Consider the following 17,335-nt stretch of genomic DNA (forward strand, 5'->3'; position numbering starts at 1 on the left):
AAATCAGCTGTGTGTGGCTCTGGCTCCACCCATCTTGAGATCCATCCTATCTCATTCAAAGTCTTCTCTAACACATTTCCTTTAAAAATTTTTTTATTTTGAAATAGTTTTAGAGTCACAAACAATAGTACAGAGTTCCCACGTACCCATCAACTAGCTTCCCCTGATGTAACATAACTATAGCACATTATCAAAACCAGAAAATTGGCATTGGCACAATACAATGGCTAGGCAAGCACATAGTATCATCTAAAATGCAAGGATCTCTGGTAAAAGCTGGACACTCTTTGCCCCTGAGAGCAGAAAGGTCAACAAGAAAACAGAAATGGATGTTTCTGCCTTTGAGGCTGAGTAAACCTGTCCCCTAGTAAGCCTTGACAAATGGGTCACACAACAGTCAAATTTTTTTGTGTGTGTGTGAGGAAGATCAGCCCTGAGCTAACATCCATCGCCTATCCTCCTCTTTTTGCTGAGGAAGATTGGCCCCCAGGCTAACGTCCGTGCTCATCTTCCTCTACTTTACACGGGACACTGCCACAGCACGGCTTGACAAGCAGTGCGTTGGTGCACACCCAGGATCCGAACCTGCGAACTCCAAGCCACTGAAGCGGGACACGTGCACTTAACTGCACTTAACCCCGGGCCAACCCCAACACTCAGGTTTTTTAATGTGCTTTATTTTACAGAAAAGAAAGTAATTAAGGGAAATCAAAAAGCTTCCATTCAACTATTTTCCCTAATGGGAAGAGTGTAAAGAGGAAAACATTGATGAATTAAGGGAGTAGATTCTAGCATCTTCTAGCAGCTAAGGAGGAAAACATTGATGAATTAAGGGAGTAGATTCCTCTCTAAAACTACAACATCCATTCATCTTTCCTTCCTAACTACTGATTGCTTCCTAAGTTAGCTGAAATTTTTGTTGACTGATGATTGCCCCTCATAACTGAAAACACTAGGATTGTATTGAGTTCAAGCATGGATGGATCCAGATGCTCAAATTATTGCATTGGGAATCTGTCTTCTCCATTTCTAGGTGTGACTTTTTACTGTGTAGACTTTGTTCTCAGGTTGGTTCTCTTCATGTGCTGGGAGGATACCCACCAGCATCTCCAGGCAGAAGTAGTGTGCTTTTCCCTGATGCTTGCAACAAAATTCCTGCAGCAGACTTACATTGCTTGATCATGATTTGCATGTCCATTCCTAAATCAGTAGACGTAGCCAGAGAGGTGGATTAAACTGATTGGTCTTTCTGGGGCACATGAGCACACCAGGAACTAGGAAGCTGGATCAGTCCCATTTAACCACAGAGGGGGGTAAGAGATAGTCGGCCAAAGTTGCCATCAAGATAGTCTTACCAGGATATATGGGATATTAGTAATTGGACATGCAAAAAGTCAATAGCGTTCACTATGTGCGTTCATCTGCCCACTTCAGACTGTGCCCCAGCCAAGGGTTGTACCTCATTCCAAGAACTAATCTATGGTTCTTCTCTCATTTAAGCATGAGGTCACTGAAATCATGTGTGGGTGCCATCATGTTGTAATAACTACAAGTCAGTTTTCTAGATGCCTGGAGGTATGAGAGGTGGGGGAGGAAACATGGTTCTCTGCTGATACACAATGTTATAAGGGTTGAGAATCTTACATCACATCTCAAAGTAGATGCCAGCACTTCAGATATACAATACCCTAGCAGAGGCAAGACACAGCTGAGGGACAAACTAGGAGTAGATTCTCGTACATTCTCTAAGAGCAAAATAGATGAAGTCCCACCGATTGGATTGAAATTATTGAGGAGATAAGGATTGAAAGAGAAGACAGATAAGTGGAGAAAATCCCCAATTCTAGGTCTCTCCATGCCTATAAAAGACACTTTATTTGAACCTCATATAGGCTCATCGCTCTCTGATTCAACCTCAACCTTGTCCTGCAATTGACATTTTTTAAAGTGCAATTTCTCAGGAGTTAAATGTCCAACAAATCACCAGTGAAACATGAGTTCTGATTTTTATTAAGATTTGAAATCACAGAGGTTCAATCCTAACTAGCAATGGGAGAGTGCGTGTATGTATGTATGCACACATTCTCTCCATCTCTCTCAGATCAGCTTATTTCTGTCCAGCTCTATCTGCGTGGAGATGGGGCAACGTGACTCTTGTTCACATGCTCCTCATCTTCCTCCTGGTAAGAGTGTGCTAGCCCTCACATGTTCTTCTCATGGAAATGGAAGATGCACAAGGGGATGAATCAAATATGCAATGCCTTGAAAGACCTAGGTGGGAACTAATACATCGTCACTTGCACCTTATGTTATTGACCAAAGCAAATAACGTAGCTCAATCAGTAGTCAGGGGCTATTAATGCAACCTACGGCACTATGACTTTTTGGCTGCAATTATTCATATCTGTCCCATGTACAAATATGCTCATTCCCATCCCAGGACCCCCAAAATTTTTCATCCATTAATGGTATCAGGCTTTACTTCCAAGATCTAGTCATCATTATCAAGTCTGGATGGGGGTCCTTTTGATCCAGGACTCATGAACTAAAAAGACAAGTTAGCTGCTCCATACATCTGCCGTATCATGGTGAAACAGGGGTGGGATAACCAAAGTACTCCCATTTGAAAGGGGGAGAATGGGAGGCACACAGCAGTCACTGCTTCATAGCAATTTTGAAATCACACTGTCTTAAATCTGAAGTGAGTCTCCTGTAGGCAGTGTATAAATAGGTCTTTTTTTTTTTTTTATCTATTCAGACACCCTATGTCTTTTGATTGGAAGATTTAGTCCATTTACATTGAAAGTAATTATTGATAGGTATGTACTTTTTGCCATTTTGTTAATTGTTTTCTGGTTGTTATCATAGTTCTTCTCTGTTCCTTTCTTCTCTTGCTCTCTTCCCTTGTGATTTGATGACTTTCTTCAGTGTTATGTTTGGATTCCTTTGCCTTTATTTTTTGTGTATCTGTTATAGGTTTTTGGTTTGCGCTTACCATGAGGTTCATTTATACCAACGTATGTATATAACAGTCTATTTTAGGTTGATTGTTGCTTAAGTTCACGGGCATTCTAAAAGTGCTACATTTTTACCCCCCCCCCACCACACACACAACCTTTGTGTTTTTGATGTTATATTTTACATTTTTCTATTTTGTGTATCCCTTAACTAATTATTATAGATATAGATGATTTCATTACTTTTGTCTTCTAACCTTCAAACTAGCTAGATAGATAATTGATCCACTATCTTTACTACATGTTTGCCATTACCAGTGAGATTTTTTCTTTCATAATTTTCTTGTTTCAAGTCACAGCCTTTTCTTTTCCATTTACTGACGTCCCTTTAACATTTCCTGTAAGGTCAGCTTAGTAGTGATGAACTCCTTTAGTTTTTGCTTGTCTGGGAGACTCTTTACCTCTCCTTCCCTTCTGGATGATAACCTTGCCGGGTAGAGTATTCCTGATTGTAAGTTTTTTCCTTTCAGCACTTTGACTATATTGTTCCACTCCCTTCTGGCCAGTAAGGTTTCTGCTGAAAAATCCACTGATAGTCTTATGGGGTTCCCTTGTATGTAACTAGCTGTTTTTCTCTTGCTGCTTTTAAGATTCTCTCTTTACCAACTTTTCACACTTTAATTATAATATGTCTTGGTGTGGGTCTCTTCAGGTTCATCTTATTAGGGAATCTCTGTGTTTTCTGAACTTGGATGTCTGTTTTCTTCACTAGAGTGGAAAAGTTTTCAGCCATTATTTCTTTAAATAGGTTTTATGTCCCTTTCACTCTTTCTTCTCCTTCTGGGAGCCCTATAATGAGAATGTTGGTATGCTTGATGTCATCCCAGAGGTCCCTTAAGCTATTCTCAATTTTTAAATTAGTTTTCTTTTTGCTGTTCCAACTGGAGGATTTCCACTATCCTGTCTTCCAGATCACTGCTCCATTCTTCTGCATCACCTACTCTGCTATTGATTCCCTCTAGTGTATTTTTCACTTTGGTTATTGTATTCTTCAGCTCTGATTTGTTCTTTTTTATATCTTTTATCTCTTTGTTGAAGTTCTCACTGTGTCCATCAAGCCTTCTTCCGAGTTCAGTGGGTATGAATTAGTTTTTAAAATGCATGGACCATGGACTTGCTCCTTCTCTGCATGCTACCCTTAGAGAAGAACCTCATGCATCACAGTCATTCAAAAATATTCACTACTATTTTTTTTAAAGATTTATTTATTTATTCCCCCCAAAGCCCCAGTAGATAGTTGTCTGTCATAACTGCACATCCTTCTAGTTGCTGTATGTGGGACGCGGCCTCAGCATGGTCGGAGAAGCGGTGCGTCGGTGCGTGCCCGGGATCCGAACCCGGGCTGCCAGCAGCGGAGCGCGTGCACTTAACCGCTAAGACATGGGGCCGGCCCTCACTACTATTGATTCCTTCATTCATTTCTACAGCCCAGCTATCTTTCCTATTGGCCAGGGAGTTCTCAGTGTTCTCCCTATCAACCTGTTTCCATATTCTCAGAAGAATCCTTCAGATCCAGGATTTCAGCATTTCTGGCTCATCTAGGTGTGTGAGAATTTGAGGCCTGAATTTGACTGTATTCAGATAAAGAGTTTGCGTGAAATAAGACTTCGTGGAACATTTTATGATTTCTTCTTTCCTAAATGTAGTTGTGAAAAAAAAGCCTGTGGGGCACATAAGAGGAAGGAAGGGAAGTGCTGAAGCAAAGACATCATTGCCCACATCAAGTTTTCTTCACTGCTGTGGTTGAAAATTGAAGAAACATTCTTAGAACAAGCTGCAGGACCAGTATGATCCCTGAGTTCCTTTCTCTCATCTGCTTTGGTAAGTTTCTTGGGCCTATATATTGGGATTAGAGGTGGGTTGAGAGAAATGTGACTAATGTAATTGGAAAGAGAAATAGTAACATCAGCTTGTCTTAATGACTGTTTCATGTGTGTTAGGGACCTTGCAGGAAGCTTGAGATACATCTTACAAATCAAGTGTTTTTCAGTATGCAAATATTTACATTCCATATCCACAATCTGTCCTATGTGCCTCTACTTTCTTTATTTATTTAAATTTTTTTATTGACTCAATATCTTATTTTATTTTATTATTTTTTTTTGAGGAAGATTGGCCATGAGCTAACATCTGTTGCCAATCTTCCTCCTTTTTCCCCTTTTTCTCCCCAAAGCCCCAGTAGATAGTTGTATGGCATACTAGTACGGCATAATTGTACATCCTTCTAGTTGCTCTATGTGGGATGCCACCTCAGAATGGTTTGATGAGTGGTGCATAGGTCCATGGCCAGGATCCAAACCAGGAAACCCTGGGCCACTGAAGCAGAGGGTGCAAACTTAGCCACTATGCCACTGGGCTGGCGCCCTCAATATCTTTATTTTAAATAACTATACCCACTTGAAGATGGAAACTATGCCAATAGCTTAAATAAAAAATAAATTTTAAAAGAAAATCCAGTGTCATTTACCAAAAATAGAAAGTTAATGTAAACATATATACAATGAAAAGGAAGAAAACATGAGGGCATTCTAATCATGTGCTGTTGCCCATCAAGTTTCTGAGCCCATGGCCAACTACTTCCTTATTATAAAGGGCAATAAGCCAGAGACAGTTGTCTGCAAATGTTGATCTTTAGCTTGAAAAATCCTCCTTGTTGTGATCAAAGAGATAAAAGTGATCTGAATGGACAATAACTTGCTGATTCCTTGATCAATTTTATAGAATATTGGGTCATTGCACCACCTAAAGTCATCTGCTATAATGTCTGTGGTTCATATTCCACACTGTGGGAAATATCACTCTGATCCCTCCAAAGAATCCTGCTTGATTAGAATTAGGCCCAAATGGATAAATGAGGACTCTGACACTGAGAGCTGAGGATTTCTGTTCTGGATCACAAGAGAATGAACAGAAAAGTCAAAATTCAAACTTATGTCTGTCTGGCTCCAAATTCATTGCTGTTTCCACTCGGTCGTAGTGGGATATTAAGAGTGACACACGCACACGACCTTCTGAGTGGAAATGTCTTTGGGGTAAGTGAGCAGATGCTGCATTGGGGAAATTCTAAGGTGATAAATGAGGAGAGATTCAAAATGTCCCTGAGTGTGGAATTGGGGGCATCTTAGGATGTCTGTTTGCAGGAGCCAAGAAAACCTGTTCTCCAGGCACAGGGACAGTGTGTGGTCTTAGCTTGATTGGGTCACAGTGATGTAACTCTGTCTTCACCATGTTTTCTGTTCCCTAGATTCTAGGGTATGCCATAGGGCTTTCATTCCTTTCAAGCTCATCTATCTGATGGGATGAAGAAAGGACATTATTATAAGTTTGCGTTTTTTTATCATCCTTGAAAAATTTCTCTGAGTCATGCTTAACCCAGGGCATCTCATCAGTCACTCAACGTGCATTTGTTGAGTCTTACTACGTGCCAGGATGTGTGTAGACATTGGAGATGCTGAAGTGAACAGCATAGAGTAGCTCCTTACAGATGTTTACAGGCTAGGGACGCCTTATATCTCCCATGGCATGAGGTACATAAACTCTCCTAAGATTATACAACCAAATGGTTCTGTCTCATTTTATGTCATTCTGAGCACCGAGTAGTCTTTACTGTGGGGGAGGTTTCATGGTCACTCTATCCCAGATGACACTCTCAGGGGACTCTAATGGCCACTTAGGACCTTAGATAACTTTGGGAGATAAGATAGGGTTACACCCAGTCACAGACTTCCTCAATGTCGCTCATGGTTAGTGCCTCTTACCCAATATTGAGAGATCTACGAAATGTACTGCAGGCCCTAATAGAAACGGTAAGACTGAATGGTTCAGGATGGAAGCTGAGAAAGGGAGGATTTGTAGACTTTTGTGAAACCAAAGAGGTTCTGCAGCCTTGGGAGGTGACAGCAGCACAGGAGAACCTCTGTGAGAAATGATGGAGGAGCTGAGTGCAGAGCTGAAGCCAGAGTCCAGCTGAGGAAAAACGAGAACTCTCAAATGCATGATCTCCAGAGATCTGTTCTCAGTAAGAGTCATTGGGATGGTTCCTCCGGGCTCAGGGCAGCTGATGGTGTGAGCTGCTGGCAGGTTCCTATGTCTCATGGACCATTCTTTTGCAGAGCTGTGTGTTGGCCAAAGACTCATAATAGGAAACGGTGAGTGTTTCTTCTGTTAAATCTTCCTTGATCCTTCACATCCAAGGCCCCATTTTCCTTTTCCTCCTTTAAATGGGATTCCTGAGAGCAAGTGAGTGAATCAAATCCAGCCCTGGACTCTTCTTCCTTCCAGGGTCACTTCTCAAGCCCTCTCTCAGTGCCTGGCCCAGCTCCGTGGTACCTGCCAGAAGTAACGTGACACTGCAATGCTGGACTCCTACCAAGGGTGTAAACTTTGCTCTCAGAAAGGGAGGAATTCCTTTGGAGTCCTTGCAGTCACCCGATTCTGTAGAGGGCCTGGGTGAATTTCACCTCACTGATCTAAAAACCAGTAACACTGGAGAGTACACCTGTGAATACTACAGAACAGGGAGCCCCCACATAAGTGCACAGCCCAGTGATGTCCTTCTACTGCTGGTGACAGGTGAGGAGGGGGCCCCAGAATGATACATTGTCTTCCTAGGGACAGGGGATGAGGGAGGACTGAGAAGGAGAGAGGGGGCGGGGGGATCTCATCTCCAGTGTACTTGGGGAAGGAGATGGAGAAAGACAGGAACAGAGTTGATTACCTTTGCTTTATCCAGACTGATAGGAGGGAGAATCTCATTCTTGGAGTCAGAGCTGAAAGATGAGGCATCTGTCATTCCCCACTCTCCATGAGAACCCCTTGCCAGGAGGACACAGGTGGATGAGGGACCCCAGGCTTTTCCCCATGACCTCAGAGCCTTCCTTCTCTTACAGGAGATTTTCCTAAACCTTCCCTCCAAACTCACCAAAGGGGTAAGGTGACCACAGGAGAAAAGGTGACCCTGAGGTGCCAGAAGCCAGGCAATATTGTTTGGCTTGTAATGTTTGCTCTACTGAAGGCAGGAAGTTCAATGCCCATCCAGCTCAGGGGTCCAGCATGGAAGGAGATAGACTTCTCTCCACAGAATGTGACAGTCAACAACACTGGGAACTACAGCTGTGTGTACTACTGGACAAGGGATCCTTTCTGGGCCTCACAGCCCAGTGATCACCTCACGATCTGGGTGACAGGTAAGATTTTGCACGATTTTTAGGAAGTTTGTTTTTAATCAAAGATCATTTGTTCTATTACTTTCTGAGTCTTGTTTCTCTGACACTTTCACTACTATTTCCTTTTTAAATCTTTCCTTGCATGATTTCTACTCCTTTTCCTTTTATTTATTTTTTTTTGTGAGGAAGATCGGCCCTGAACTAACATCTGCCAATCCTCCTCTTTTTTTTTTTTTTTTTGCTGAGGAAGACTGGCACTGGGCTAACATCCATGCCTATCTTCCTCCGCTTTATATGGGATGCCATCACAGCATGGCTTGACAAGCGGTGTGTCGGGTGCGCGCCCGGGATCTGAACCAGCGAACCCCAGGCTGCCGCAGCGGAGCACGCACACTTAACCGCTTGCACCACCAGGCCGGCCCTCGTTTGCCTTTTTTGCTCTACATTCTTGGATAATTTCTCAAGTTGTTCTTCAAAATTATCAATCCCACCATCATCAGAATTCCTTCTGTCATTCTCTGCATCTCTTAACGTGTTAGTTTATCTTGGTGATGATGATTTTATTCCCAGTACCTCTTTTACTTAGAACGTGCTGCTTCCACAGCCTCCCACTTTAGTGTCACACATGCAGTATCTTCTAAAACTATCTTCTGTATTCTGCCAGAATTCTGCTTCATTGGAGGCTATACTGTCTTATTCCTCTGTGTTGTGAAAATTCTTTTATGCTGTTGAGTCTTCCCATGTAGTCAGTGAATGTTTTAATCAGAATCAAAGTCCATATGGCTAGTGCTAAGAAGTGGAGAGGGATTCCTAATAATGGTGGTGTCGTTACATATTTCTCCATCTGGATTTTGTCTCCAGGGAACACGTTGTTGATGGGTTTGGAGATGAACTTTGCACTAATTGGATGTGTGAGGTGGGACAAGGTAAATGTAGCCTTCTATTCAGCAACCAGGGACAACGCCAAGTTTGAGCCCTTCTTGAGTGAAGCTAAAATGCACAATGGCCCAGATACTTAGCTATGAAGCTCAAAGTTTTTAAAAACTCATTGCCTGCATAAAATTAAGATTTGCATTGAGGATGCTGAACCAGCCACTGAATGTCACTGTTCTGTGGTGCTCCTTAGGTCTTTAATGTGACTCCTAAGCCTGATTCCTAATATGTATGTTGAGAGACAGGAAAGAAGAAATATGGGAAGGTGGAAATGAGTTAAGGAGCAAATAAATGAAAGTATAGTGATAAGACAGAGTGAATATGAAGGGAAGAAGATGAAGGAAAAACCACTACAACTCTCACAAAGTCCCACATGTTGTTAGTGATGAAAACATCAATGAAGGTACTGCTGACCACTGCCCAGGAAATACAAGTGGGCGTGTGAGAGTCACGTTTGGCAGATCCATTTGAGAAGGAGGGATACCATCTTAGGGCTGGTGCTGACCCTTTTCTCTCTTTTGGTTTCCCCAGATGCCACATCAAGAGACTACACCATGGGGAACCTCATCCGACTGGGTCTGGCTGCCTTAATTATGGTTATTACGGGGGCTCTCCTGGTTGAAGCCTGGTGTAGCCAGAAGGAGTCTCCACGTGGATCCAGGTAAAACAACTGAGCACTTGTCTTTTTCATGGGCTATTGTAGTGATGGGGTTCTTTAAACATCAGAGTTTACCTCGGGGACTTCTTATGTTTCTCAAAATGGGCACAAATGGCATTTTAGGTGGGATATTTCTTTCCCGTATGGGACTGTCCTGTTCATTGTGGGAACATTTAGCATCACTTTATCTTTCCCATTAAACAGGATTTGAAGCCCCAATCATTGTTTAACAAGAAAAAAAGGAAATACTATCATAGTTTTTCAAACATCCCCGGATATGGAGGTTGGGGATGGGGGGTGGTGTTCCCCTAGTGGAGAACCTGTGTTTGGCGGCCAGGAGAAATATTTCTCCTCTTCCTCCCACCCCTGATCTCAGACCTCTCCTTCTCTACCCACAGACCCCACAGCTGCCCAGTGGAATGATGAGTCCTTGATCGAGTTAACAGCCTATGATAGATTTTCTGGTTCTCCTCCACCCTTGAAGAGACGGCACCAAACATGGGGGAGGTTTGGGAAGCCTGGAGACGAGGTGTGATGTCATTCATTTCCTGACATCATCTCAGACCCAAAGTGGCCATTAAAGGCTCCTAACAGAGTCATCTGGGATAGATTGACCAGGAACTGTTCCTCATTAGAGGCTTCTTGGTGATCAGGATGACATAAAGTAAAATAGAACCATTTGGTTGTAAAATTTTTTTTTTTGTCAAATCAAAATTTATTAAGTATGTGACACTGTTCCCCTTTAGGATATACAACAGGGAATTTAACCCAAAAATCCTAGAATTAGTTAAGTGTGATAGAGCATTATTTCATAGTGTTTTACAAAAAGCTTCATGACGTCCAGGTCTTCCAATACCTGATAAGTTCAAAAATTGATACATTTCACGTAACTGTGGTCTTATTTTCTGAAAGCAAAAAGTAGGAACAAGTGGCCTGACAGAGGATTTTCTGACCTGTGAATTTATATATAAGTCTTAAAAAGCTTCGAAACCAAATCATCCATGGCTCTCAGGACCAAGCCCCAAAGCATCATAACCTGCTCCTGTAGGTCAAGAAAGATTTGAGTCCACTTCTCTTGAGACTTCTGGTACATAAAAACTGAATAAATGCGAAAACAGTTTAGAAAAACTGTAGTATGTTTTGAAAGTGTTTTTTTCCCTCAGTAACTTTCTTGAAATAATGATGGGTTATAACACTGTGAAAATTTGGGTATACATTATTATTTATCATTTTTGAAGTAGACTTCATTGTGGTCACCCCAAGTAGTCTAATTATTGTCCATCACCACACATATGTGCCCCTTTATTCCTTTCACTCACCCCCCCTTCCCCTCTGGTAACTACTAATCTGTTCTCTTTATCCATGTATTTGTTATAGTCCACATGTGAGTGAAATCATGGAGTATTTGTCTTTCTATGGCTTATTTCACTTAACATCATACCTTCAAGGTCCATCCATGTTGTTGCAAATGGGATGATTTTGTCTTTTATGGCTGAGTAGTATTCCATTGTGTATATATACCACATCTTCTTTATCCACTCATCAGTTGAGGGACACTTGGGTTGCTTCCATATCTTGGCTATAGCGAATAATGCTGCAATGAACATGGGGGTGCATAGATCTCTTTGGATGATTAATTTCAAGTTCTTTGGATAAATGCCCAGTAGTGGAATAGCTGGATCATATGGTATTTCTATTTTTAATATTCTGAGAAATCTCCATACTGTTTTCCATAGTGGTTGCACCAGTTTGCATTCCCACCAGCAGCGCATGAGAGTTCCCTTTTCTCCACATCCTCTCCAACGTTTATTGTTCTTTGTCTTGGTAATTATAGCCATTCTGACAGGTGTAAGGTGATATCTCATTGTGGTTTTGATTTGCATTTCCCTAATAACTAGTGATGTTGAACATCTTTTCATGTGCCTGTTGGCCATCTGTATATCTTCTTTGGAAAAACGTCTGTTCATATCCTCTGCCCATTTTTTGATTGGGTTGTTTGTTTTATTGTTGTTAAGCTGAATGAATTCTTTATATATTTTGGAGATCAACCCCTTGTCAGATAGGTGATTTGCAAATGTTTTCTCCCAGTTAGCGGGTTGTCTTTTAGTTTTGTTCATGGTTTCCTTTGTTTTGCAGAAGATTTTTAGTCTGATGTAGTCCCATTTGTTAACTTTTTCTTTTGTTTCTCTTGCCTGGTCAGACATGTTATTTGAAAAGATGCTGCTAAGATCAAAGTCAAATAATGTACTGCCTATATTTTCTTCTAGGAGTTTTATAGTTTCAGGTCTTATATTCAAGCCGTTAATCCATTTTGAGTTAATTTTTGTATATGGTGCAAGATAACAGTCTACTTTCATTCTTTTGCATGTGGCTGTCCAGTTTTCCCAACACCATTTATTGAAGAGACTTTCCTTTCTCCATTGTATGTTCTTGGCTCCCCTTTTGAAAATTAGATGTCCATAGATGTGTGGTTTCATTTCTGGGTTTTCAAGTCTGTTCCATTGTTCTGTGTGTCTGTTTTTGCGCCAGTACCATGTTGTTTTGATTACTGTAGCTTTGTAATATATTTTGAAGTCAGGGATTGTGATGCCTCCAGCTTTGTTCTTTTTTCTCGGGTTTGCTTTGGCTATTTGGGGTCTTTTGTCATTCCATATAAATTTTAGGATTCTTTGTTCAATTTCTGTGAAGAATGTCATTGGGCCTATAATTGGGATTGTGTTGAATCTGTAGATTGCTTTAGGTAGTATGGATATTTTAACTATGTTGATTCTTCCAACCCATGATCATGGGATATTTTTCCATTTCTTTGTGTCTTCTTCAATTTCTTTCAATAATGTATTATAGTTTTCAGTGTATAGGTCTTTCTCCTCTTTGGTTAAGTTTATTCCTAAATACTTTATTCCTTTTGTTGTGATTGTAAATGGGATTATACTCATGATTTCTCTTTCTGCTAGTTTATTGTTAGTGTATAGAAATGCAACTGATTTTGTAAGTTGATTTTGTACCCTGCAACTTTGCTGTAGTTGTTGATTATTTCTAATAGTTTGCTGATGGATTCTTTAGGGTTTTCTAAATATAAGATGATGTCATCTGCAAACAGAAAGAGTTTCACTTCTTCCTTTCCAATTTGGATTCCTTTTATTTCTTTTTCTTGCCTAATTGCTCTGGTCAAAACCTCCAGTACTATGTTGAATAGGAGTGGTGAGAGTGGGCACTCTTGTCTTGTTCCTGTTCTGAGAGGGATGGCTTTCAGTTTTTCACCATTAAGAATGATTATGGCTGTGCGTTTGTCATATATGGCCTTTATTATGTTGAGGTGCTTTCCTTCTCTACCCATTTTGTCGAGTTTTCATCATAAATGGATGTTGGATCTTGTCAAATGCTTTCTCTTTTTCTGTTGAGATGATCGTGAGGTTCTTATTCTTCATTTTGTTAAGGTGGTGTATCACATTGATTGATTTGCAGATGTTAAACCATCCCTGTGCCCCTGGAATAAATCCCACTTGATCATGGTGTATGATCCTTTTAATGAATTGCTGTATTTGGTTTGCCAATATTTTGTCAAGGATTTTTGCATCTTTGTTCTTTAGTGATGTTGGCCTGTAATTTTACTTCTCTGTGTTGTCCTTGTCTGGTTTTGGTGTCAGTGTAATGTTGGCCTCATAGAATGAGTTAGGAAGCATTCCGTCTTCTTTGATTTTTTGAAATAGCTTTAGAAGGATAGATATTATATCTTCTTTGAATGTTTGGTAAAATTCTCCAGAGAAGCCATTTGGTCCTGAACACTTGTTTTTGGAGAGGTTTTTGATTACTGTTTCAATCTCTTTACTTGTGATTGGTCTATTCAGATCTTCTATTTCTTCTTGATTCAGTTTTTGGAGGTTGTATGAGTCTAAGAATTTATCCATTTCTTCTAGGTTACCCAATTTGTTGGTATATAGTTTTTCATAGTATTCTCTTATAATCCTTTGTATTTCTGCAGAATCTGTTGTAACTTCTCCTCTTTCCTTTCTAATTTTATTTATTGGAGCCTTCTCTCTTTTTTTCTTGGTGAGTCTGGCTAACAGTTGTCAATTTTATTTATCTTTTCAAAGAACCAGCTCTTGGTTTCATTAATCCTTTCTACTGTTTTTTTAGTCTCTATTTCATTTATTTCTGCTCTGATTTTTATTATTTCCCTCCTTCTGCTGACTTTGGGCTTTGTTTGTTCTTCTTTTTCTAGTTATATTAGGCACAGTTTAAGGTTACTTATTTGAGATTTTTCTTGTTTGTTGATGTGGGCCTGTATTGCTATGAATTTCCCTCTTATGACCACTTTTGCTGTAACCCAGAGGATTTGGTATGTTGTATTTTCATTTTTATTTGTCTCCAAGTACTTTTTAAATTTCTCCTTTGATTTCCTCAGTGATCCAATGGTAATTCAGTAGCATGTTGTTTGGTCTCCGTATATTTCTGACTTTCCCAGCTTTTTTCTTATAGTTGATTTCCAGTTTCATAGTACTGTGGTCAGAAAAGATGCTTGGGATCATTTCAATCTTCTTAAATTTATTGAGTTTTGCCTTGTTTCCCAACATATGGTCTATCTTTGAGAATGATCCATGTGCACATGAGAAGAATGTGTATTCTGCTGTTTTTGGATGGAATGCTCTCTATATATGTATTAAGTTCATCTGGTCTAGTTTTTCATTTAAGTCCACTATTTGTGTATTGACTTTCTGTCTGGATGATGTATCCATCGATGTAAGTGGGCTGTTGAGGTCCCCTACTATTATTGTGTTGCTGCTAATTTCTCCCTTTAGGTCTGTTAATAGTTGCTTTATGTATTTTGGTGACCCTGTGTTGGGTGCATATATATTAATAAGTGTTGTGTCCTCTTGGTGGAATGTCCCCTTTATCATTATATACTGTACCTCTTTTTCTCTCATTGTCTTTTTTAACTTCAATTCTGTTTTGTCTGATATAAGTATGGCAACACCTGCTTTCTTTTGTTTGCCATTAGCTTGGAGTATCGCCTTCCATCCCCTCACTCTGAGCCTATGTTTGTCTTTAGAGTTGGGATGTGTTTCCTGGAGGCAACATATTGTTGGATTTTGTTTTTTAATCCATCCAGATACTCTGTGTCTTTTGATTGGAGAATTCAATCCATTTACATTCAGAGTGATTATTGATATATGAGGGCTTAATATTGCCATTTTATCTCTTGTTTTCTGGTTGATCTATGTTTCCGATGTTTCTCTTCCTTTGTATTTATGACTGCCATTTCATTTTGGTGGTTTTCTGAGGAGATTTTATCAGTTCTCTCTCTTTTTGTGAATTGTGGCTCTGCTCTGATTTTTTGTTTAGTGGTTACTGTGAGGTTTGTACAAAAGATCTCATAGATGAAATAGTCCATTCTCTCATAGCCTCTTATCTCCACTAACCTAAGCAGGTTCCATTCCTTCTCTCTTCCCCTTCTGAGTTAGTGTTGTTACAAGTTATTCTGTTTTTAATGCTGTGAGTTTGTGTCTAAGTTGAAGTGTTTGTAGTTACTTTTGATGCTTTCCTTCCCTTTATCTTTAGGTTATAACTGAGTATTTGTTTATCTGTCCTGATAGAGAGCTGCAGTTTTCTAATTTTGTCTGTCTAATGATCTCCTTGCTCAATGCTTTGTAGGCCTTTGCCTTTTTGTTTGTGGTGTAAGTGTGTCTTTAATTATTTCTTGTAGGGGAGGTCTCGTGGCAATGAACTCCCTCAGCTTTTGTTTATCTGGGAATTCTTTTCTTTATCCATCAGATCTGAAGGCAAGTTTCACAGGATAGAGTATTCTTAGCTGGAAGTTTTTGTCTTTCAGTATGTTGAACATATCATTCCATTCTCTCCTGGCCTGTAGAGTTTCTGCCAAGGAATCCACTGAAAGCCTGATAGAGGTTCCTTTGTATGTGTTTCTCTTTTGTCTAGCTGCCCTTAATATTTTTTCTTTCTCATTGACTTTTGCCTGTTTTACTATTATATGCCTCGGGGAAGGTCTTTTAGCATTGATGTAACTAGGCGTTCTATTAACTTCATGTATTTGTAAATCTGGCCCCTTCCCCAGGTTTGGGAATTTCTCAGCTATTATTTCTTTGAACAAGCTCTCTGCTCCTTTCTCCTTCTTTTCTGCCTCTGGAATAATTATAATCCTTATGTTGCTTTTCCTAATTGAGTCAGATATTTCTTGAAGAATTCCTTCATTTTTTTAAAATCTTATTTCTGTCTCTTCCTCCACCTTTAGCATTTCTATGTTTTTATCCTCTAAATCACTAATTCGTTCCTCCATATAAGCTCTATTCTTTAAGGATTCTAGATTATTTATTATTTCATTGACTATGTTTTTCATATCCAGAAATTCTTCTTGATTTTTTTTTTTTTTTTTACATTTTTATTGATATTTTAATGGTTTCTAACATTGTGAGATTTTGGGTTGTACATTTTTGTTTGTCCTTCACCCCATATATGACTCCCTTCACCCCTTGTGCCCACCCCCCACCCCCCACCCCCACTTCCCGGGTAACCACAGTCCAGTTTTCTCTGTCCATGTGTTTGTTTATATTCCACATATGAGTGAGATCATACAGTGTTTGTCTTTCTCTTTCTGGCTTATTTCACTTAACATAATACGCTCCAGGCCCATCCATGTTGTTGCAAATGGGACGATTTTGTCTTTTTTTATGGCTGAGTAGTATTCCATTGTATATATATACCACATTTTCTTAATCCAATCGTCAGTCGAGGGACACTTAGGTTGCTTCCACTTCTTGGCTATGGTGAATAATGCTGCAATGAACATAGGGGTGCATAAGCCTCTTTGGATTGTTGATTTCAGGTGCGTTGGATAGATTCCCAGTAGTGGGATGGCTGGATCATAGGGCATCTCTATTTTTAATTCTTTGAGGAATCTCCATACCGTTTTCCATAGAGGCTGCACCAATTTGCATTCCCACCAGCTGTGTATGAGGGTTCCTGTTTCTCCACATCCTCTCCAACATTTGTTGTTTTTTGTCTTGGTGATTATAGCCATTCTAACGGGCGTGAGGTGGTATCTTAGTGTTGTTTTGATTTGCATTTCCCTGATGATTAGTGATGTTGAGCATCTTTTCATGTGCCTATTGGCCATCTGTATATCTTCCTTGGAGAAGTGTCTGTTCATTTCCTCTGCCCATTTTTTGATCGGGTTGTTTGTTTTTTTGTTGTTCAATTGTGTGAGTTCTTTATATATTATGGAGATCAACCCCTTGTCAGATGTATGTTTTGCAAATATTCTCTCCCAGCTGGTTGGTTGTTTGTTCATCTTGATTCTGATTTCATTTGTCTTATAAAAGCTCTTTAGTCTGATAAAGTCCCACTTGTTTATTTTTTCTTTAGTTTCCCTAGTCTGGGTAGGCATGTCATCCAAAAAGATTCCTTTAAACCCAATGTCAAATAGTGTGTTGCCTATATTTTCTTCTATGAGTTTTATAGTTTCAGGTCTCACCTTCAGGTCTTTGATCCATTTTGAGTTAATTTTTGTGTATGGCGATAGCACATGGTCCACTTTCATTCTTTTG

General features: G+C 39.9%; 1 protein-coding gene across 1 annotated transcript; it reads left to right on the plus strand.

Moving 5' to 3' along the window:
• Positions 1–7,267: 7,267 nt before the first annotated feature.
• LOC131397701 (T-cell-interacting, activating receptor on myeloid cells protein 1-like) lies at positions 7,268–10,842 on the plus strand (the record flags this gene model as incomplete). Its single annotated transcript, XM_058530769.1, has 4 exons — positions 7,268–7,589; positions 7,907–8,203; positions 9,647–9,776; positions 10,172–10,842. Coding segments are annotated over 4 exons (774 nt in total), but the record flags the coding sequence as incomplete, so codon positions are not given.
• Positions 10,843–17,335: the final 6,493 nt, after the last annotated feature.

The sequence above is a fragment of the Diceros bicornis genome, chromosome 34, assembly GCF_020826845.1.
Source record: "Diceros bicornis minor isolate mBicDic1 chromosome 34, mDicBic1.mat.cur, whole genome shotgun sequence".
Lineage (NCBI taxonomy): Eukaryota > Metazoa > Chordata > Mammalia > Perissodactyla > Rhinocerotidae > Diceros > Diceros bicornis.